The following is a 25,265-nucleotide window of genomic DNA, read 5'->3' as shown; positions in this document are numbered from 1 at the left end:
TTTTAGCAACATTTAAGATTTGTAGGATCTTTTAAGATCATTTTGGGATCTTCTAAGATCTTTAAGTATCATTTAGAATAATTTAGGAACGTTTAAGACTATTCAGACTCCTTCTGGATCTGTTAGGATCATTTAGGATATTTTACGATTTTTGAGGATAATTTTAGTTGTATTTTTTAAGTATCATTTAGGATATTTTAGGTACATTTAGGATCCTTTAGGATCTTTTAGGATCTTTTGGGATCCTTTAAGATATGTTAGTATCATTTAGAATAATGTGGGAACGTTTAAGATTATTTAGGATCATTTAGGTTCCTTCTGGATCTTTTAGGCTCATTTTGGAACATTTAGGATCTTTTAGGATCATTTTGGGTCTTTAAGATCTTTTAGCATCATTTAGAATAATTTAGGAACTTAGGATCGTTTACGGTTATCTAGGATCGTTTGGGATCTTTTAGTCTCATTTAGGAATATTTAGGATCTATATACATACGTGTGTGTGTGTGTGTGTGTGTGTGTGTGTGTGTGTGTGTGTGTGTGTGTGTGTGTGTGTGTGTGTGTGTGTGTGTGTGTGAAAAAGATCCAAGCAAGGGAGGAAGTCCTTAAAAGGAAATGTGGGTGTGTCTCCGCAGATCAACTTCATCTTCCTCTTCAACATCGTCAGAATCCTCATGACCAAACTACGAGCGTCCACCACCTCCGAGACCATCCAGTACAGGTAGGGGGAGGCGGGGCCAAGCAGGAGGCGGGGCTTCCTCACACCTTTTGTCCGTGTGCGTGTAGGAAGGCGGTGAAGGCCACGCTGGTTCTCCTCCCCCTTCTGGGCATCACCTACATGCTGTTCTTCGTCAACCCAGGTGAAGACGAGGTCTCTCAGATGGTCTTCATTTACTTCAACTCCTTCCTAGAGTCCTTCCAGGTAACCACGCCCACTTTGCAGGTGACAACGCCCCCGTCTCACCTGCACCTCTTCCTGCAGGGCTTCTTCGTCTCCGTCTTCTACTGCTTCCTCAACAGTGAGGTAGGTGAAGGCACACCTGCTCACTTCACCTGCTCACGTCACCTGCTCACGTCACCTGCTCACGTCACCTGCTCATGTCACCTGGTCATAAGCGGTAGAAAATGGATGGATGGATGATATAGAAAAAGGCCAAATATGATATTCATAATTGTATCTTCCTGGCTTCAAAAGTCATTCAATCGTCATTATTATTATTAGTAGTAAAATATGATATGATTCTATTTCACATGATTAGGATTCTTTTATGACATTGATTGAACTATGAGGTCATGAAAGAGGAAGTCACATGACAACTTGGATTTCAGCTTGAGTCATGCTTAGTGGCTTCTGGTTGCCATGGTGACTGCCTCCACCCCGCACACACACACAGAACCACGTGTGTGTGTGTGTGTGTGCGCGTGCGTGCGTGTGTGTGTGTGTGTGTGCGTGTGCGTGTGCGTGTGCGTGTGCGTGTGTGTGTGTGTGTGTGCGTGCGTGCGTGTGTGTGTGTGTGTGTGCGTGTGTGTGCGTGTGTGTGTGTGTGTGTGCGTGTGTGCCAACCCTCAGGTGCGCTCTGCGGCCAGGAAGCGCTTCCATCGCTGGCAGGAGCAACATTCCATCCGAGTGAGGAGCACCCAGGCCATGTCCATCCCCACGTCTCCATCCAGGGTCAGCTTCCACAGCATCAAACAGTCCACGTCGCTATGACAACACCTCTTCTTCTTCTTCTTCTTCTTCTTCTTCTCTCCATTCGCCACTTTGGAAGGAAGACATCTGTGATGATGTCATCATCACAGACAGACATATTTGATGATGTCAACATTGTTGGGAGACATATTTGATGACGTCAGCACCACTGAGAGACATATTTGATGATGTCATCGCTGAGAGACATATTTGATGATGTCATCGCTGAGAGACATATTTGATGATGTCATCGCTGAGAGAGATATATTTGATGATGTCATCGCTGGGAGACATATTTGATGATGTCATCGCTGAGAGACATATTTGATGATGTCATCGCTGAGAGACATACATGATGATGTCATCGCTGAGAGACATATTTGATGATGTTGTAGCTGAGAGACATACATGATGATGTCATCATCACTGACGTGACATGATTGATGATGTCATCATCGCTGACGTGACATGATTGATGATGCCATTATCGCTGACGTGACATGATCGATGATGTCATCATCGTTGACGTGACATGATTGATGATGTCATCATCGCTGACGTGACATGATTGATGATGTCATCATCGTTGACGTGACATGATCGATGATGCCATCATCGCTGACGTGACATGATCGATGATGTCATCATCGTTGACGTGACATGACTGATGATGTCATCATCGCTGACGTGACATGATCGATGATGTCATCATCGTTGACGTGACATGATTGATGATGTCATCATCACTGATGTGACATGATTGACAGCGGAGTGAAGAAATGTTGCTTTTGGCTGAAAGTCTGATGCCAAAGTTTGACTGCACGTATTGATGGCTACATGTAGTGATCAATAAGTGTATTGATCACTGCACGTATTGATGGCTACATGTAGTGATCAATAAGTGTATTGATGGTTACATGTAGTGATCAATAAGTGTATTGATCACTGCACGTATTGATGTAGCCATCAATAAGTGTATTGATCACTGCACGTATTGATGGCTACATATAGTGATCAATAAGTGTATTGATCAATAAGTGTATTAATGGCTACATGTAGTATCAATAAGTGTAGTGATCAATAAGTGTATTGATGGCTGCAGCAGACCAGGAAGTTGTGTGTACATAATGACATTCCTGTGTAGAATCTTCTAGATGCTGATGTATTATTGTTTGCATGCCCTTCAGTTGTGTGACATGATTATAATGATTCATGTTTGAATGAACATGTTTGACTTTGTTGTGGGAGCACACAATGAAAATGATATTTTACACTCAAGCACAATATTTCATACAATTATCATTTTAGGAAATGATCAAATGTAACTTTTTACACTTTTTCTCAGTTTACATAACTCAAATATACACCCACTATTAGTATTATTAGTATTATTATTATTATTATTATTATTAATAGCAGTATTATTGTTATTATTGCTGTTATTATTATTATATTACATAACTGAAATATAAACCCATTATTATTATTGTTGTTATTATTATTATTATTATTATTATCATATTACATAAATTAAATATAAACCCATTATTATTATTATTACTATTATTGTTGTTATTATTATTATTATTATCAAATTACATAACTTAAATATAAACCCATTATTATTATTATTGATATTATTGTTATCATTATTATTAATTTTATTATTATCATATTAAGTAACTAAAATATCAACCCACTATTATTATTATTAGTATCATATTAAATAACTGAAATATAAACTCATTGTTATAATATTCCATAACTGAAATATCATATCATATTATTATTATTATTTTCCATAACTGAAATATCATATCATATTATTATTAGTGTTATTATTGTTGTTATATTATTATTATGATTATGATTATTATTATTATTATTATTATTATTATTATCATTATTGTTGTTATTATTATTATTATTATTATTATTATTATTATATTCCATAACTGAAATATCATCTCATATAATTATTATTATTATTATTATTATTATCATAATATTCCATAACTGAAATATCATCTTATATTATTATTATTTCTATTAATTATTATTATTATAATTATAATTAATATTGTCATAATTTAACATAACTGGAATATCATGTTATATTATTATTATGATGATGATAATGATATTCCATAATGAAACATGACGACGATGTCATTCTACGCCCAAAAGTGTTGATTTCCAGTTCAGCTTGAGGTTGTTGTTTTGTGGCTGGCCTTGGTGTGCCAGATTTTGACTGACTACTACTCCCAAATATCATAGAACCAAACGCTTACCCACAATTCCTGCTGAAGATGACCCCTGCCCTAGGGTCAGGAGCTCAGGTAAAGACCAAAGACCAGGTCAAGGATTGAAGTGTCACAAGTGACGTGTGTCTGGGATCTACCTGAGAGACGGGGGAGGGGCTAACAGGTGAGTTAGATACAACACCTCCTGGACACCTGAGGAACATTAAACATTATATTAAACATTATATAAACATAAACATAATATAAACATAAACATTATATAAACATAAACAGAAAGTGGTTGGGGGCGTGGTTAAGATATATATATATATATATATATATATATATATGTATATATATGTATATATATATATATATATATATATATATATATATGTATATATATATAAATACTTGACTTTCAGTGAATTCTAGCTATATATATATATATATATATATATATATATATATATATATATATATATATATATATATATATATATAACCTACTCAGTGGCCTAGTGGTTAGAGTGTCCGTCCTGAGATCGGTAGGTTGGGAGTTCAAATCCCGGCCGAGTCATACCAAAGACTATAAAAAAAATGGGACCCATTACCTCCCTGCTTGGCACTCAGCATCAAGGGTTGGAATTGGGGGTTGAATCACCAAAATGATTCCCGGGCGCAGCCACCGCTGCTGCCCACTGCTCCCCTCACCTCCCAGGGGGTGATCAAGGGTGATGGGTCAAATGCAGAGAATAATTTCGCCACACCTAGTGTGTGTGTGACAATCATTGGTACTTTAACTTTAACTTTATATATATATATATATATATATATATATATATATATATATATATATATATATATATATATATATATATATATATATAAAATAAATACTTGAATTTCAGTGTTCATTTAACTACAACTCACAAACACTTTAGAGTTAGGCTCCACCATCAGAATGTGTACTTAAACTTATAAAGATCACATGGATATTATTCAGTGAGTTGATTCACCAAAACTAACCTGTTATACAGGAGGAAAAAGCACACAGGACGTTTCAATTGTTCACAGACTGGTCGCGCTCATCAGAATGACAAGACACTTCCGGTCTGCAGGTGATAGCATTCAATTGGGAAGAAACGCCCTACTGCCCCCTACTGACCAATGTGAATACTGATAAATGTGGAATGACAGCTCCAAAAACGAATTCAAACCACAAAATAAAATAAATAAATCAACACAAAAATGTGACACATTATGGGTGGGTCACATATGCATGTACAGTAGATGGCAGTATTGTCCTGTTTAAAAGTGTCACGACATTGCTGTTTACGGCAGACCAACTGCTTTACGGTAGACACTGTTGTTGTGTGTTGTCAACACGTCACTCAGCTCCGCCTGAATTTCGGGAGTTTTTCGGGAGAAAATTTGTCCCGGGGAGGTTTTCGGGAGAGGCGCTGAATTTCGGGAGGGTTGGCAAGTATGATGTAAGCATGTTCATGTTTTAGGCTAGCTCTGTAGCTCATTATGTACAGTTACACCTAATCATTGTGTATACAGTTACACCTGATCATTATGTACAGTTACACCTGATCATTATGTACAGTTACACCTAATCATTATGTACAGTTACACCTGATCATTATGTACAGTTACACCTGATCATTATGTACAGTTACACCTGATCATTATGTACAGTTACACCTGATCATGGTGTACAGTTACACCTGATCATTGTGTACAGTTACACCTGATCATTATGTACAGTTACACCTGATCATTATGTACAGTTACACCTGATCATTATGTACAGTTACACCTGATCATTATGTACAGTTACACCTAAAACTCAGACACTCGGAAGCATCTTCAAAGTACACTGGCTTCCGGCCAGAAGACCGAGGCACAGATAGCAGGCCCATCAAAATCTTCTAGTTATTCTTATTCTTGCACAACTGCAATATTAACTGATGTTATTCTTAATATGTCAGTAAGTAGTAAGCTGCATGTATAAGCAAAACAGATCAAAGCAAAAATGTTGTGTAGATGACAACAAAATATCAACTCCTTATTCATCAAACTGTCTGCAGCGCTCGGCCTTCTGGGTAATGTAGTTTATAAACATGCACTTCTTAGTTGACATGTATTTATGTATTCAACATTTATTTGTCCAGAGTGAGACCATGAAGAACATATTTTCCTTTTTTAGCAAAGAGGCAGCATTGACATGTTAGAGATGTTGAAGTATGATGATGTTTGCCAACCACAATGAGCGCTCTAGAGATGTTGAAGTGTGATGATGTTTGCCAACAAAAATGGCTGCCAACGCTGTTGTTGACGTGCGGCACTAAAAGTGTTGCACCATGAAGACGGTCCAGTCATGTGACCATGAGCTCTGCTTGTGGACCTTCATTGCCCCCTAGTGTCTACTGGTAGGTCTGCGCTATAAAACAAGTAAAACATCAACACAATATTTGTTTCCAAATTGTTTGCCAACAAAATGTTTGCTAGCAAATTGTCTACTAGAAAAATGTTTGTTAGCAAAATGCTTTCTAGCAAATCTGTGTTCTAACAAAATGTATGCTAGCAAAATGTTTATTAGCAAAAAATTAGCTAACCAAATGTTTCCTAGCAAATTGTATGCTAGCAAAATGTTTGTTAGCAAAATGGTTTCTAGGGTAAAAAAAAAAAAGATCCTAACAAAATGTTTGCTAGCAAATTGTATGCAATAAAAATGTTTATTAGCGAATTAGTTTCTAGCAAAAATGTATGCTAGCAAAATGTTTGTTAGCAAAATGTTTTTTCTAGCAAAAAATTAGCTAACAAAATGTTTCCTATCAAATTGTATGCTAACAAAATGTTTGTTAGCAAAATGGTTTCTCGGGTAAAAAAAAAAAAGATGCTAACAAAATGTTTGCGAAAAAATGTTTGCTAAAAAAATGCTTGCTAATAGAATGTTATCTAAAAAAAATGTTTGCTAGCAGAAAGTGTAGCACTTGAGTCACGATGTGTATTTCTCTGTGGCGCTCCTTGAGAGAAATAAAAGTGTTGCTGTCAATCATGTCTTCTTTTATTCGCCATCGACCTGCAGGACCCCAGAGAGCAGAGTCCATGTTTGAAGCGTTTTAGCATCCTCGGAAGCTTTGACTCCTTTTCTGTTTTCTGACCAATCAATGAAGAGAACAGCAGAAGACTTTTAGTCTGTCACTTCTTCAAGAGGCCCCTGGGGGTCACGTGGCCCCACCCCCACTCCCACTGATCATCTCTGACCACCTTTAAACTCATCTTTCTTATTCTTTCTAATATTGATCATTGTAGTCATTGTAATTATTGTTTAAAATCATTGTAATTATTCTTTGAAATAATTATGACTACTGTTTAAAATAATGATAATATTGTTTAAAATATTGATGGTTATTGTTTAAAATAATGAGAATATTGTGTAAAGTGATGACAATTTTTGTCTGCAATATCATGGTTTTGAATAATTATTGTTGTAAATCATGCTAAGAAGTCTTCTTGATGGACAATCATTTGACGATGTGAAGCACGTGACAGGAAGAAGGAGAAGCACGTGACAGGAAGTAAAAGACAAAGGTGTTTTCATGTGGGCAGGAAGAACATTGTGTTTTTGTGTTTGGTTGTACATCACCGCCACCTTGTGTCATTTAGTGGAACTACATCAAGAGTGACGTCATCGTTCGTCTCAGCACAGTCAGTGACAACAAAAATAATCACAATAATTATTATTTGTATTTATTATATTAAATTATATTGTATCATATTTAATCAACACTTTGTTTCTCTTATCTACTGTAATATGTCATACATTGTAATATTACATGTGTATGTAGTATATATTTATCCTTTTATTTATATATATATATATATATATATATATATATATATATATATATATATATATATATATATATATATATATATATATATATATATATATATATATATATATATATATATATATATATTGGCCTAGTGGCTATAAAAATGGGAGCCATTACCTCCCTGCTTGGCACTCAGCATCAAGGCTTGGAATTGGGGGTTAAATCACCAAAAATGATTCCCGGGCGCAACCACCGCTGCTGCTCACTGCTCCCCTCACCTCCCAGGGGGTGATCAAGGGGATAGGTCAAATGCAGAGAATAATTTCGCCACACCTAGTGTGTGTGTGACAATCATTGCTACTTTAACTTTATTTATAATGCAGTCTTATTAATGATAATATTTAATGTAATACAGGGTTTTTTCAACCTTTTCTGAGGCAAGGCACATTTTTCAAAGGCAGACATACGGAGGCACACCACCAGCAGAAAAGGTTAAAAAATGAAACTCCACCGGGTCGTCGTGCCTAATTTGGAATTTGTTGGTGTTTTCCTGTGTGTAGTGCTTTAGTTCTTGTCTTGCGCTCTTATTTTGGTGGCTCTTCCTGTTTTGTTGGTGTTTTCCTGTAGCAGTTTCATGTCTTCCTTTGAGTGCTGTTCCCTGCACCTGCTTTGTGTTAGCAAGCAAGACTATTTCAGTTGTTGCTATCCTTCTTTGTGTGGACATTGTTGATTGTCATGTCATGTACGAGTGTACTTTGTGGATGCCGTAAGTTTTTGCTGTCGTCCAGCATTCTGTTTCCGTTTACTTTGTAGCCAGTTCAGTTTTGCTTTCGTTTTGCATAGCCCTCTCTATGCTTTGTTGCCGTTTCCTTTCTCTTTTGTTCATTTTTGGTTGAAGCATTACATACCATTTTACCTGCACACCGTCTCCTGCTGTGCTCTGCATATTGGGATCACAACAAACCATCCTCGTCTCACCCGACACATTCTAACTTTTACAACGCAATGAACTACCTGCTGCCGCCTACTGACATGGAGTATTACGTGGCTACCCTGCCGAGCGCCACACAGCACAGACACTAAGCAACACCACATTATTTGTAGATTATAATTATTGATTTGCAAAAAATATTTTGTGGACCAATTAGGTGAAGTTGCATCATTTCCCATGGCACAAATCCAAATTCACAACCCCCCCTACATGCCCCCCCCCTCCAACTCCATCAGTCTGGACGCCGAGATGGGCGGTCGCCTCCTCTTTCGCTCCGGCTCGGGAATACAATCAACTATTTGGATGATCCCACACTTCCTCCTTTTTCTACTGTGGATCACGGATTTATATTTTAAACCTCCTCGGATACTTTACCCTCTTGAAAATGAGAGTCGGGAACGCGAAATGGACATTCACGGTGACTTTTATCTCATCGACAATTCATCGGCGAAGCACTTTAGCTTCGGAGCTAACACGATAGCCTCGTGCTTATAACTGCAAATGGAAACAGAAGAAACATGCCCCTGACTGGAAGGATAGACCGAAGGTCAACAATACTACTATTACTTCTACTATCAGGAGACACTGAACTCAACCCTGGACCTGTAACCACACAGTTAATGTTGGCCCGCCTGGCGAAGCCTAGCAATGCTACTGCTAGCGACGCCATTGAAGCTAACTTAGCTGCAGGACCTCCTATCGGCTCATCTCAACTCAAGCTCACCTGTGCTCCAGCGATCAGCAGCTCGACGGAGGACTTCGCCCCGTTCATCGACACGGTTGGCGGCTCGGCGGCAGTAGTGGAGGACGACCCAGACATGGGTGAAGGCAGCGACCCGGCGGCAAACAGCACGGAGGCGAGCAGCGCGGAGGCGGGCAACGAGTTGACTGTCGACATCGACACCCCGGTCTGCAGTGGAGACGGTGTGGCGGGGGTCCACGCGGCCTCTCCCCGGTCCCTGATGGTCGAGGACGCGGCGTCTGGACCCGCGGCATACACAGGATTTAGGGGCGCCTTCATACTTCCATTTTCTTTGTTTTCAAACGGACCAAACCCCGCGAAAATGAAATCCACCCCCACCCCCCACAATGGCCACATAACAGCCCAATCCAGATCCCTTAAAAAATACTCCAGTGATCATTTCAACTTAAAATGAGATGAGTGTGACTGGTCCTCTGTGCTCGCCAGCAACCTGGTCCATGTTGCTTGCGATCGCTTCAAAACAGCGTTGCTAAAGATGCTAAATGACATGGCTCCCGTGAAAACAGACAGGATCAAAGCCCGCTCTGAACCATGGATGAATCCGGACCTACTAGCTGCCATAAAAGACAGAGACAGAAAATACTCCAAATACCAGAAGTAGATAAACAACCCAATAATAACAACCTCAAATCTCTCCTTTCAACACTTAAAAAGCAATGCAATAAATTAAGAAATAAGTCAACCAACCTGACTAAATCCAAAAACAAAATTACATTAATGACAAAATAGAGGAAAACACAAATAAGCCATGTGAGCTCTGGAAAATTATCAACAACCAGCTTCCTGTTTGCAGCCAGAAACTTCAAACCAGACTCACCAACATCAGCATCAAGGAGGGTGACTCCCTCATTACAGACAAAATGGAGGTAGCAAGCAGACTTAACACCTTTTTCACCAGCATAGCCACAACTCTTGTCAACAAGCTGTCCCACCACTCTGGTGGCTTTGGTGTAGAACACATTAAAGCCTTCTACAGAAAGCTAGGAGTAATCAACAACGATTTCAAATTAGAAATGGTCACAGCTGATGAGGTGCTTAAAAAATTGAGCGCGCTCCACCCAAACAAGGCCACCGGCCTTGACAATATCCCCTCCAGATTCCTCAGGGACTCTGCCTCCACCATTGCCCCGATCATCACGCACATAATAAACCTCTCAATTTCACAAGGCCAAGTACCAAAAGATTTTAAGATAGCAAGAGTAACTCCCCTCTTTAAAAAAGGAAGCAAATTGGAACCTGGCAACTACCGACCTGTTTCTATTCTCAGTTCCATTTCCAAAGTCATGGAAAAAATAGTTTATGAACAGGTCCATAGTTACCTTGCCACTAATAAACTCATGTACAAATTCCAATCCGGCTTCAGAACTAACCACTCCACTGACACATGCCTTCTCTATCTGACTTCAGAACTAACCACTCCACTGACACATGCCTTCTCTATCTGACTTCAGAACTAACCACTCCACTGACACATGCCTTCTCTATCTGACTTCAGAACTAACCACTCCACTGACACATGCCTTCTCTATCTGACTTCAGAACTAACCACTCCACTGACACATGCCTTATCTATCTGACTTCAGGACTAACCACTCCACTGACACATGCCTTATCTATCTGACTTCAGGACTAACCACTCCACTGACACATGCCTTCTCTATCTGATTTCAGAACTAACCACTCCACTGACACATGCCTTCTCTATCTGACTTCAGAACTAACCACTCCACTGACACATGCCTTCTCTATCTGACTTCAGAACTAACCACTCCACAGACACATGCCTTCTCTATCTGACTTCAGAACTAACCACTCCACTGACACATGCCTTCTCTATCTGACTTCAGAACTAACCACTCCACTGACACATGCCTTCTCTATCTGACTTCAGAACTAACCACTCCACTGACACATGCCTTCTCTATCTGACTTCAGAACTAACCACTCCACTGACACATGCCTTCTCTATCTGACTTCAGAACTAACCACTCCACTGACACATGCCTTCTCTATCTGACTTCAGAACTAACCACTCCACTGACACATGCCTTCTCTATCTGACTTCAGAACTAACCACTCCACTGACACATGCCTTCTCTATCTGACTTCAGAACTAACCACTCCACTGACACATGCCTTCTCTAGCTGACTTCAGAACTAACCACTCCACTGACACATGCCTTCTCTATCTGACTTCAGAACTAACCACTCCACTGACACATGCCTTCTCTATCTGACTTCAGAACTAACCACTCCACTGACACATGCCTTCTCTATCTGACTTCAGAACTAACCACTCCACTGACACATGCCTTCTCTATCTGACTTCAGAACTAACCACTCCACTGACACATGCCTTCTCTATCTGACTTCAGAACTAACCACTCCACTGACACATGCCTTCTCTAGCTGACTTCAGAACTAACCACTCCACTGACACATGCCTTCTCTATCTGACTTCAGAACTAACCACTCCACTGACACATGCCTTCTCTATCGGAGCGACCACATCAAATACTGCGGCATGGTCATGCTGGACCTTCAGAAGGCCTTTGACAGCGTTAACCACGCTATACTGTTGGATAAGCTCAGAGCAATCGGATTTGATAAAACCTCATGGAGCTGGATGCAATCTTACTTGGAGGGGAGGGAACAGGTGGTAGAGGTGAACGGCACCCTGTCCCCCCCCCCTCTCAGTGAGCTGTGGAGTCCCCCAAGGCAGTATATTGGGGCCTTTACTGTTCCTAATATACATAAACGACATGTCATCAGCATGCGACTGTGAATTGTTCTTGTTTGCGGATGACTTGGCCCTGCTGGTATCAGACAAGGACAAGTCACAGGTGGAGAAAATCCTCAGTGCTGAACTCTGTAGAACTTGCACCTACAAACTATCCATACACTTGGGTAAAACTGAATCCATCCTGTTTGGGTCCCACATCAACCTTAAGAAAGTCAATGACTTCACTATAAAAGTGGGTGACATTGTTATCACCAGGAAAGATGAGGTCACCTACCTAGGTTTCATTCTAAAGGCTAATCTTTCCTGTGATAAAATGGCAACCAAGGTAATCAAAAAGGTCAACCAACGAACGAGATTTCTCTACAGAATCTCCTCTCTGGTCAACAAAAGCACCATGAAGATTCTGGCGGGAACTCTTGTTCAACCCTTTTTCCATTACGCATGCACCTCCTGGTACCCTAGCACCTCAAATACCCTCAAATCTAGACTCCAAACATCCCAGAACAAGCTAGTCAGATGACTTCTAGACCTCCACCCCAGATCACACCTCACTCCTACCCACTTCTCCAAAGTGGGCTGGCTCAGGGTGGAGGACAGAGTAAAACAACTTGCACTGAGCCTAGTCTATAAAATCCACTACACCTCCCTGATATCAAAGTACATGTCAAACTACTTCCTTAACGTAAATGACCGCCATTACCACAACACCAGGGGGAGCTCCACTAACCACGTTAAACCCAGATTCCGAACCAACAAAGGTCTTAACTCATTCTCTTTCTATGCCACATCAATGTGGAATGCACTCCCAACAGGTGTAAAAAAAAGGGCATCTCTATCCTCCTTCAAAAGCGCACTAAAAGAACACCTCCAGGCAACTTCAACCCTAAACTAACACCCTCCCTTCCACATAATACCTATTCGGTGACTGAAGTGTTGATACCAACCAAACAAGTAATTGAGGCAAAAGGAGCTCCAACCAAGTATTGAGTATTGTACATGCTCATATTTTTCATTTTCATACTTTTCAGTTGGCCAACATTTCTAAAAATCCCTTTTTTGTATTAGCCTTAAGTAATATTCTAATTTTGTGACACACGGAATTTTGGATTTTCATTTGTTGCCACTTCAAATCATCAAAATTAAATGAAATAAACATTTGAATGCATCAGTCTGTGTGCAATGAATAAATATAATGTACAAGTTACACCTTTTGAATGCAATTACTGAAATAAATCAAGTTTTTCAAAATATTCTAATTTACTGGCTTTTACCTGTAGATTACAGCAGTTTTTTCAACCACTGTGCTGCGGCACACTAGTGTGCCGTGAGATATTGTCTGGTGTTTTTGATTGATTGATTGAGACTTGTATTAGTAGATTGCACAGTGAAGTACATATTCCGTACAATTGACCACTAAATGGTAACACCCCAATAAGTTTTTCAACTTGTTTAAGTCGGGGTCCACTTAAATTGATACATGATACAAATATATACTAACATCATAATACAGTCATCACACAAGATCATCATCAGAGTATATACATTGAATTATTTACATTATTTACAATATTTACAATCCGGGGTGTGGGATATGGAGGGGGGGGGGGGGGGGGTAGGTTTCAATCAATCAATCAATCAATCTTTATTTATATAGCCCTAAATCACAAGTGTCTCAAAGGGCTGCACAAGCCACAACGACATCCTCGGTACAAAGCCCACATACGGGCAAGGAAAAACTCACCCCAGTGGGATGTCGATGTGAATGACTATGAGAAACCTTGGAGAGACCCAACCATGCAAATTTTGCATTTCCTTTGGAAATCGAGGTCCCAGAGTCTGGAGGAAGACAGGAGAGGCACAGGATCCACGTTGCCCGGAGTCTAGTGTAAAGTTTCCACCATCAGTGATGGTTTGGGGTGCCATGTGATCTGCTGGTGTCGGTCCACTCTGTTTCCTGAGATCCAGGGTCAACGCAGCCGTCTACCAGCAAGTTTTAGAGCACTTCATGCTTCCTGCTGCTGACCTGCTCTATGGAGATGGAGATTTCAAGTTCCAACAGGACTTGGCGCCTGCACACAGCGCAAAATCTACCCGTGCCTGGTTTACGGACCATGGTATTTCTGTTCTAAATTGGCCCGCCAACTCCCCTGACCTTAGCCCCATAGAAAATCTGTGGGGTATTGTGAAAAGGAAGATGCAGAATGCCAGACCCAAAAACGCAGAAGAGTTGAAGGCCACTATCAGAGCAACCTGGGCTCTCATAACACCTGAGCAGTGCCAGAAACTCATCGACTCCATGCCACGCCGCATTAACGCAGTAATTGAGGCAAAAGGAGCTCCAACCAAGTATTGAGTATTGTACATGCTCATATTTTTCATTTTCATACTTTTCAGTTGGCCAACATTTCTAAAAATCCCTTTTTTGTATTAGCCTTAAGTAATATTCTAATTTTGTGACACACGGAATTTTGGATTTTCATTTGTTGCCACTTCAAATCATCAAAATTAAATGAAATAAACATTTGAATGCATCAGTCTGTGTGCAATGAATAAATATAATGTACAAGTTACACCTTTTGAATGCAATTACTGAAATAAATCAAGTTTTTCAAAATATTCTAATTTACTGGCTTTTACCTGTATATTCAAAATATTATTATTATTAGCCTTTATTTAACCATGTAAAATCCCATTGAGATCAAAGATCTCTTTTCCAAGGGAGACCTGGCTAAGAGGGCAGCAACAAGGTTACATTAAAAATAGTAAACAAATACATAAAACATGACATTTAGAACATTACAACTTGCTGACATGACACATGTACATACAGACAAGGTAGACTGCAGTCCTTTCACAGAAGCTTTAAACTCATTCAATGTAACTAGTGTTTGAAGTTGAATATTAGATTGTAGGTTATTCCAAGCCTTCGCTGCTGAAAACCTAAATGCTTTCTTGCCCAGTTCACTTCTTACTTTGGGGACGACAAATTGCAGAACATTCATTGAACGAAGATTGTGACTTCCTTGTTTCTTTGTTAAAAGACAAGACAGAAAATAACTATGTATACAGTCTTATTAATTATAATATTTGCTGTAATATATATTTAAAATGACTATATTGACTGTAATATATATTTTAAATGATTATGTATACAGTCTTATTAATTATAATATTTGCTGTAATATATATTTAAAATGACTATATTGACTGTAATACATATTTTAAATGATTTTGTATACAGTCTTATTAATTATAATATTTACTGTAAATATATTTATATGTATACAGTTTTGTTAATTATAATATTTACTGTAATATATATTTAAAATGACTATGTATACAGTCTAATTAATTTACATACTTCCTGCAATATATATTTAAAATAACTACGGAAACATCCATCCATCCATTTTCTACCGCTTATTCCCTTCGGGGTCGCTGGAGCCTATCTCAGCTACAATCGGGCGGAAGGCGAGGTACACCCTGGACAAGTCGCCACCTCATCACAGGGCCAACACAGATAGACAGACAACATTCACACACTAGGGACCATTTAGTGTTGCCAATCAACCTATCCCCAGGTGCATGTCTTCTAATTAATTTACATATTTCCTGTAATATATATTTCAAATGTCTTATTAATGATAATATTTATTGTGGTATATATTCCAAATAACTAATAAGTAAATATTTCCAGCCACTTTCTGCAGATGTTTTTATTTCTCGTCATTGTCATTGATGGAACAATAACTTCACAGGTAAACAAACCATTGTCCTTTCACGGCGGGCACCGCAACACCGTTGCCATGGAGACGGCAGCGGGGGTCAAAGTTGGCACACCTGAGAGGATGACGTCTCATGATGTCCAGCAGACATGCGCACTGCGTCCTGTAGGTGATAAGGTGTGTTGTGCCGCTCTCACGTGACATCTTGAAGGAAACAAAAGCAAGAATTAGTGCAAAATAATCAGTCAAAAATGAGACAGACACTAGCAGTCCGATCAATACAAGGTTGATTGATTGGAGTGCTTATCAATAAGAAACATTCCCAAAGTGTACATTTATGATGATGAAGTTTTGTGCGAGCAACTTTCGTCCGCACTTCCGCTGTACGGCATTATCGACAGATTGACATCCGCAGGGGCCAATAGGAAGCCTGAAATATTGGCACTGGCCAATAGCAGCGCGGGGGCGGGACCAAGCAGTCGTAAAGCGTTAGTAACAGAGCGAGCAGGTAAGTAAGAATTTCTCCTCATTTTGTCCAAACAAATGAACAACATAAGTCTCACAGCAAGACAAAGCTTTGCATTTGCGAGCGTTAAACTGGCGGACTTCGGCATCTTTCATTCAATTCTACACTTTTCAGCCTGCATCGCCAGTCATTGAGGAGTCAGTGGAACAAGCTAACATGCTAACGAGCGTTAGCTTACTTTAGCCTGCTAGCGAGCATTAGCATGCTAGCATTATTTCATTGATTGAAACTTTTATTAGTAGATTGCACACTACACTACATATTCCCTACTGTTGACCACTAAATGGTAACACCCCAATAAGTTGTTACAGGGCTCCACGTTCATCAATTCATGGTAAATTAGCATGTGGTTATTCCGTCAGAAAGTCTTCGGAATGTCCACAAAGGAAGCATAAACCCACACATTAATCACACTTTAATCACACATCAATCACATTCAATCAAGTCGACAAAGGAAGCATTAACCCCACACATCAATCACACCTCCAACTTGCTAGTCAACAACTTTTTCATCTCCATCATTTCTCACTCTTGTTAAAACAGTACGTGTGTGTGTGTGTGTGTGTGTGTGTGTGTGTGTGTGTGTGTGTGTGTGTGTGTGTGTGTGTGTGTGTGTGTGTGTGTGTGTGTGTGTGTGTGTGTGTGTGTGTGTGTGTGTGCGTGCGTGTGTGTGTGTGTGTCTCTTGTTGTTGCAGGCTGACTGACTGACTGACTACCATCATCCTGACATGGACGTCAAGGTATTATTTACTACTCACTACAACTACTAGTATTACTCATAACAACTAGTAGTATTACTAATAATAAATATTATTACTAATAACAACTATTATTACTCATAATAACTATTAGTATTACTCATAACAACTATTAGTATTACTAATAATAACTATTATTACTAATAACAACTATTAGTATTACTCATGACAACTATTAGTATTACTAATAACAACTATTAGTATTACTAATGACAACTATTAGTATTACTAATGACAACTATTAGTATTACTCATAATAACTATTAGTATTCCTAATAACAACTATTATTATTCATAACAACTATTAGTATTGATAATTATAACTAGTATTACTAATAACAGCTATTAGTATTACTAATACCAACTATTAGTATTACTCATAACAACTATTAGTATTACTAATAATAACAATAATTACTAATAACTATTGGTATTACTAATAACAACTATTATTGCTCATAATAACTATTAGTATTACTCATAACAACTATTAGTGTTACTAATAATAACTATTATTACTAATAACAACTATTAGTATTACTGTTAATAACTATTATTACTAATAACAACTATTGGTATTACTAATAACTTTTATTACTAATAACTATTTGTTCTCATAACAACTACAAGTATTACTAATAATAACAACTAGTATTACTAATAACAACTATAAATATTACTAATAATAACTATTATTAATGCGTGAATGCTCCAAAACATATAGTTTTGTACACCAAAATTCATCTATTTATTATTCTTCTTCTCCAGATTTTGGCGCGCTCTCCCTTCCACATTTTTCACCCGATTCAAAGCGTTCCAACTTCAAACTGTTCAGCCTATTTGGGAATTGCGGGCTTTCCCTTGACTAATTCCAAAAATTCCCAGATTTCCCAGAATTCCAGGTTTTTCGGGACATTTTCCCCATTTAAAATGAATTGGCCATTTTTCAAACTTCCGCCATTTCGACATTTTTCAACCTATTCAAAGCATTCCACTTCAACACATTCAATTCATCCTGCACATTCAAACTAGCATTTTTTGCACCTTCAAAAAAATTCTGTAATGCCATTTCTTAAAAATGTTACTACTTCAACATTTCTCCACCAATTTGAAAAAATCCAACATGATACTGAAGAAATCTGATGGTTATAATTCAATATATTGGTTAGATATTAAGATACGAGATCAATATAATCAAGAAGATATTAAATCATTATTAATTGTGAATATATTGAATGAATATAATTATAAAAATAATAGATACATACAATCTTGAAGTTATTATATAAATATAATCATGAAGAAATGTGTTGAATATGATCAAAAGTTTACCATATAATATAATATATACTATAACCATAAGGTGATGATAATAACTGAATACGATTATGAAGATATTAGTGAATTACTTCATGAAAAATAAGATATTGGATGAATATGAAGAAATTAGATGAATATGATCATGAGTTTACCATATAAGATGTACTAAGGTGATGATATCCAATGAATATGATTATGAAGATATTAGTGACTCGCATTGTGGTTGAGAATAAGTAGAATTAATATGATTATGAAGATATTAGTGACTCGCATTGCGGTTGAGAATAAGTAGAATGAATATGATTATGAAGATATTAGTGACTCGCATCATGGTTGAGCATAAGTAGAATGAATATGATTATAAAGATATTAGTGACTTGCATCGTGGCTGAGAATAAGTAGAATGAATATGATTATAAAGATATTAGTGACTTGCATCGTGGCTGAGAATAAGTAGTATGAATATGATTATGAAGATATTAGTGACTCGCATCATGGTTGAGCATAAGTAGAATGAATATGATTATAAAGATATTAGTGACTCGCATCGTGGCTGAGAATAAGTAGAATGAATATGATTATAAAGATATTAGTGACTTGCATCGTGGCTGAGAATAAGTAGTATGAATATGATTATGAAGATATTAGTGACTCGCATCATGGTTGAGCATAAGTAGAATGAATATGATTATAAAGATATTAGTGACTCGCATCGTGGCTGAGAATAAGTAGAATGAATATGATAAAGAAGATATTAGTGACTCGCATCATGGTTGAGAATAAGTAGAATGAATATGATTATGAAGATATTAGTGACTCGCATCGTAGTTGAGACTAAGTAGAATGAATATGATTATGAAGATATTAGTGAGTTGCATCGTGGTTGAGAATAAGTAGAATTAATATGATAAAGAAGATATTAGTGACTCGCATGATGGTTGAGACTAAGTAGAATGAATATGATTATGAAGATATTAGTGACTCGCATCGTAGTTGAGACTAAGTAGAATGAATATTATTATGAAGATATTAGTGACTCGCATGATGGTTGAGACTAATTAGAATGAATATGATTATGAAGATATTAGTGACTCGCATGATGGTTGAGAATAAGTAGAATGAATATGATTATGAAGATATTAGTGACTCGCATCGTGGTTGAGACTAAGTAGAATGAATATGATTATGAAGATATTAGTGACTCGCATCGTGGTTGAGACTAAGTAGAATTAATATGATTATGAGGATATTAGTGAGTCGCATCGTGGTTGAGACTAAGTAGAATGAATATGATTATGATGATATTAGTGAGTCGCATCGTGGTTGAGACTAAGTAGAATTAATATGATTATGAAGATATTAGTGACTCGCATCGTGGTTGAGACTAAGTAGAATGAATATGATTATGAAGATATTAGTGACTCGCATCGTGGTTGAGAATAAGTAGAATGAATATGATTATGAAGATATTAGTGAGTCGCATCGTGGTTGAGACTAAGTAGAATGAATATGATTATGAAGATATTAGTGAGTTGCATCATGGTTGAGACTAAGTAGAATGAATATGATTATGAAGATATTAGTGAGTCGCATCGTGGTTGAGACTAAGTAGAATGAATATGATTATGAAGATATTAGTGAGTCGCATCATGGTTGAGACTAAGTAGAATGAATATGATTATGAAGATATTAGTGAGTCGCATCATGGTTGAGACTAAGTAGAATGAATATGATTATGAAGATATTAGTGAGTCGCATCATGGTTGAGACTAAGTAGAATGAATATGATTATGAAGATATTAGTGAGTTGCATCGTGGCTGAGACTAAGTAGAATGAATATGATCAGGGCCAAATGAATAGAATGATTTCTTTGAAGGCTTTATGGCGTTTGTCCCCCTGGCGGTGAGCAGCTGAAGTGTCTCCCGCCTACTGGCAGTGTTTGTGGCGCATGCGCACATGGCTGACGCGCAGGCGGTGTGTTTGTCAGCCTCAAAGCCTCATAGCGCGAGCTGCTAGCCGCCATTTTCTCCGCGTCTCTCCCTAAAAGCCCAGAAAAAGACTGGCGTCGAGCCGCCCTCCGGACTGCCTTTCGCCCGTCGGAAATGGGGGATTGTGCCGCGGGTCGCCGCGAGATGTCGTCCATTTGAGCAAGTTAGTGAGGGAAAGCAGTGTTTGACGAGCAAGGTGGAGATCGCTGATTCGTCCATTGCTTCAATCCGGAACGAAGCCCTTTGGCGCCGTGAAGCGGCCCTTTGGCTCCCTACTGGCCTGTGCTGGGACACATTCATGGCATAGGAGGCCATCTCGCCACCGCGCACTTGTTTTCCGCCACCAAAGTGTCGGGGATTGTCAACCAAATTCCCTCGGATAGTGCGAGCTCGTCACGTGGTAGGTTCCTCCTTTTTCTTTGTTAGCAGCTAGCCTGTTAGCATCCCCAGCAGGCTCACAACACAAGCCGCGTCCCCGCGCCTGTTTGCGGGCTTCCTGGCGTGGAGAAGCGTTGTCATAGTGTGGCTTCCACTGTGTTGGACACGCAGCCGAGCTAAACAAGCCTGTGTTGGTTGCATCAGCACAGCTAGCAGCGCTAACGTTAGCCTCCCTGACATGTCATACATGTCCTCCGCAACACGCCAGGGAGACTTTGCCATCAAAATGGACGCGGTGTCTCTTCTCATGCCAGCCGGTGTGTAGGACGAAGGTGTTCGGAGCTCAGATGCATTACATAATGTGCCTCGGAAATCCCAACATGGCGTAGTGGCGCTGACTAGAAACTGCAGTGAAATAGTGAGAGGCCCATTCACATCCGCCTTCATCTTTGCTTTGAATGTCCAGGACACACTCCCTAGGAAGAAGACACACGTTTGACCTTTGTACACCCCCTGAAGACTGACCAACCCCTAGTTCAAGTTGCACACCTTTACCTGACACTTGGACCCATATGACAACCTCACCGTATTAAGGCCATGGCACCATTATATTGTGGTACAAGGATAAACACACTTACTATAATTGAACACAAACTTATGTTTTTAAGCGTGAATAGTGTGGGAACATCCTAGTTGAGTGACAATGTAAACATTTAGTGTAAAACAATGTTCAACGTTTACTTTCTGAGAAGTGCTGTCCTCAGCAGTGGACATTTTTATATCCGTTTGGAAAATGTTGTTCCTCTGAAAAGTTAATTTCACTTTTTTGATCATGTTAATACCTCGGTTCGCTGGCTACAAATATCTTTTACAAGTGATGGTTTATCAAGTATCCTCTCATATTTGTTGTGCCTTTGAAACTCTCAAAAGGAAGGTGGCACTTTAGAAGGCAGACTGTAATACCTTGGCCAGGGCTTGTCTGTTTTTCAGCAACACAACTCAAAATGTTTGTGATGAAATGTCCATAAAAACAGTTCCTTGCGGACACACTCGTCCTGCATGCTTCTCCCTGTATGGCGTTCCACACCCCTATCTAGCTGCGCTGAGGATTGTGGGAGATGTAGTTTATTTTCAGACTAGAGTTTGATGGCGAGGACCTACAATAACGTCACACCTCCAATACCATTGAACACACTTGCCCAGATGCTGCGCTTCAAAAAGCTCATGAGGGGTGTGCCAACGTTGCAATTGTTACCAGTGTTTGAACTAACTCTGTCTCTCGTACCCAGGCTGTCCTGCGGGGGGGCAGTAAGCGGGTGGTGTGGAGAAGGCCGCGGCGCCCGTCTCTCTGCACTGCATGGCTGCGATGGCGCCCGCTCTCACCGACGCCCCAGCCGAAGCTCACCACATCCGCTTCAAACTGGCTGCCCCGTCATCGAGTCTGTCCGCAGCCGGCGCCGAGAACAGCGGTAACACCAATAGCATCCTCATCCACAGCGGCGGCCCCGCCAAGTGTAAGGTCGGGTCTGAAGAGAAGTGTCCCCTTGTTGAATTCTGCGGCGGAGACCAGGACCAGCAGCAGCAGTCCCAAGCCGACTCTGTGGCCCAGGCGTCGGCCCTGGGCAAGCTCCAGCCTCTGGTGGCTTCCTACCTCTGCTCTGATGTAACACCTGTCCCCTCCACCAAGGAGTCAATCACTCTTCAAGGAGTTTTCCTCAAAAGCCACAGAATATTGCCCAGCTCCTTGCTCAACGGCGGAGACTTTCTGTTGAGGAAGCGGCACGCCATAGAACTCTCCGGAGGCCAGCTCAAAAGCCTCATGAGTGGCACTAACGGTGGGGGCCAGCCTATGGCACCCGTCAACGGCCTGGCCAAGAAGCTGGCCAACATGTCTGGCTCTGGCCGTGTGATGGCAATGAACGGGGATAAGCCTCCTGCCTCCACGGAATCCCAGACTTTGGACTCAGACCCCCTGACGGGTCATATTCCAGTGAAAGGAGCCCTCAAACACAAGCATTCCTCTGGAGTTTGTCCCAATACACAACCCTCAGATTGTCAGTCTGCGGCACTTTCCTCCTGTTGTCATGGCAGCGTAGAAGTGAAATTAGAGGAGATGGACGCACAAACTACAAGTAGAAGTTCAGACCGGGAGAAAGCAGGTTGTAGCCAGCAGGGTTCCCCGTCTTTGGACATCCTTGACACTCAGGTCGGGGAGCGCACACGTCTCAGCAGCAACCGCCAAGTGGAAATCGAAAGTCGCCTACGGCGGCTGCGCAAGCGCCTTCAGGTGGTCCAGGCCAAGCAGGTGGAGCGACACATTCAGCAGCAGCTGGGCGGCTTCTTGGACACCGCCGTCAGCCGCCTGTTGGCGGGGAACCGCAAAGAGCAGTCCACGGCAACATGGAGGACAGGGCGCCACTCTTCTTCAAACAACAGAGACAGTTTGGGACGCTTCCTGAAGAGCGGCTCCATGCCTTTGGAGCTGGAGAGGTTGTATCTGAGCGGCTCAGCCAACCTGCACTCGGCAGAGACCGCCTTCGACTCGGATGTTACGGAGAGCAGTTCTGGGGGAGATTCGGACCTGGAGGAGGAAGAGCTGACCCGGGTGGACATTGATCAGCGCCATGTCAAAATGTAAGTAACAAAAAACATTCAAATCACATTCTGAGTCCATCCAAATGTTCAAAGGTGGATTTTCAAAGTGTTTTTCAAGCCATCGCTGTGCTTACAAGCTGCCTGTACTATGTCATGTCAGCACCTCCACAGTGTTTACCGTATTTCTCGGAGTATAAGTCGCACCAGAGTATAAGTCGCACCTGCCGAAAATGCATAATAAAAAAGGAAAAAAACATATAGAAGTCGCACTGGAGCCCGGCCAAACTACGAAAAAAACTGCGACTTATAGTCCGAAAAATACGGTAGTTTTACCTGGGGCGTGTGTTTCTGCAGGAAGGCCAAAGAAATAATAAGCACATAGGGTTCAACAATTACGCACAGAAATATAATCATCTCTAGAGTTTTGTCCAGAGAGTTTCATCCCAAAGTATTAAAACAATCCATGTGTATCCTGCATCCTCACTGAGACACTTGGTAATCACAGTAAGTCTTTTAAGGTGAAGCAAGAAAGAACAAGCACAACACAACCACTGTCAAGCCTGTTCCGGCATTCACAATAAAAGCACTGCATGCTACATCCTCTCTGCCTGCGCTAACAAAAAGGGTTTCAGAAAAATTACCTACGGCATGTTTTCTATATTTTTATATATATATCTATCATCTCATACATACAGGGTTTCCCCTTAATGTAATTGTGTGGCGCGCCGCCACAGCATTTTAATTACCGCCACACCTTGAAAGTAAGGGCTTTTTTTGTACTTTAAAAGAAATTAAAGTAATATAGTGCAGCCCCCAGAAGAAATCACACAGTTACCAATTTTTATGATAACAAACGACGACACAATTCCAACAGGTGTTACCTGCCATGAAAACACGGAAGTCTCCTTGAGTCTTCACTTCCCCGGACACACAACACTTCATCATCCTCTGCCAATCACCTTTCAGACACGGTGTGTTTGTAAACGTGGGAAAACTGACATCAAATCCCAACCACACAAACATAAAACATTAACATTAGCAGGTCGTTACAGTATGAATTGATATATATAGTCTATTATTTGTACACTATTGACAAGTGATGTAGTGAAAACTTGACTGCCAAAAAAAGACTTATCACCAATAACTGCACTACTGAAACAGGATGTAAACAAAACACACACCATTGTCTGGAGCGTTGTCAGCATGTCTGTGATGTTTATATATATTGCAGATATACCCGCAGACAGCCATCTTCAAAATGTTCAAATATTAAGAGGACAGTGGCGACTTTTAAGAAGACAAAGTCCAACTGGAGCAACAGCGCCAAGCAAGTGTGACATGCTATTAAGACCAGAACAAGATGCAAGATTTGTTGCTAGTTGTTTTTAGTATAAAACAGTCATTAAAAGTCTGTCAACACTTGAAAAAATTTCAAAAGTACCTTGTACAAAAAACAGCAACATTGAAAATATGGCAAAACAATACGAAAAATATGTTAATACTGATGAATAAAAACAGATTTGTTTTAAATACATGTATACATTTTTTAGCCTTTTTTAAAAGAAAATCATAGCAAAATATGCAAATTGCTCAATGACGGCATTGTGACTACGCCTCCACCGCCACAGGTATCATGACAGTTTTGGGGAAACCCTTATATATATATATATATATATATATATATATATATATATAT

The 25,265-nt window shown here is 39.8% G+C and overlaps 2 protein-coding genes across 4 annotated transcripts in view; both read left to right on the top strand.

The window, feature by feature from the left end:
• Nucleotides 1-3,046, top strand: part of LOC133574646 (corticotropin-releasing factor receptor 1-like) — a 31,583-nt gene extending 28,537 nt beyond the window's left edge. Inside the window, exons 12-15 of the mRNA XM_061926847.2 lie at nucleotides 633-718; nucleotides 784-919; nucleotides 980-1,021; nucleotides 1,568-3,046. Of these exons, the coding sequence (XP_061782831.1) occupies nucleotides 633-718; nucleotides 784-919; nucleotides 980-1,021; nucleotides 1,568-1,708 (405 nt within the window). The 3' untranslated portion in view covers nucleotides 1,709-3,046. The remainder of the gene's footprint in view (nucleotides 1-632; nucleotides 719-783; nucleotides 920-979; nucleotides 1,022-1,567) is intronic.
• Nucleotides 3,047-16,475: 13,429 nt separating this feature from the next.
• The window catches only part of LOC133574648 (KAT8 regulatory NSL complex subunit 1-like), a 59,397-nt gene continuing 50,607 nt past the window's right edge, over nucleotides 16,476-25,265 (top strand). The window contains exons 1-3 of one of the 3 annotated variants that reach the window (XM_061926851.2): nucleotides 16,476-16,511; nucleotides 17,225-17,269; nucleotides 22,264-23,608. In XM_061926851.2, coding sequence (XP_061782835.1) covers nucleotides 22,332-23,608 — 1,277 coding nt within the window. In that variant the 5' untranslated portion in view covers nucleotides 16,476-16,511; nucleotides 17,225-17,269; nucleotides 22,264-22,331. Of the gene's footprint in view, nucleotides 16,512-17,224; nucleotides 17,270-20,583; nucleotides 20,997-22,263; nucleotides 23,609-25,265 lie in introns of those variants that run through there. The other 2 variants (XM_061926850.2, XM_061926852.2) reach the window with 2 other exon arrangements.

The sequence above is a fragment of the Nerophis lumbriciformis genome, linkage group LG32, assembly GCF_033978685.3.
Source record: "Nerophis lumbriciformis linkage group LG32, RoL_Nlum_v2.1, whole genome shotgun sequence".
Taxonomy (NCBI): Eukaryota; Metazoa; Chordata; class Actinopteri; order Syngnathiformes; family Syngnathidae; genus Nerophis; species Nerophis lumbriciformis.
The sequence above is the reverse complement of the archived record's forward strand: the minus strand, read 5'-3'. Positions and strand labels throughout refer to the sequence as shown.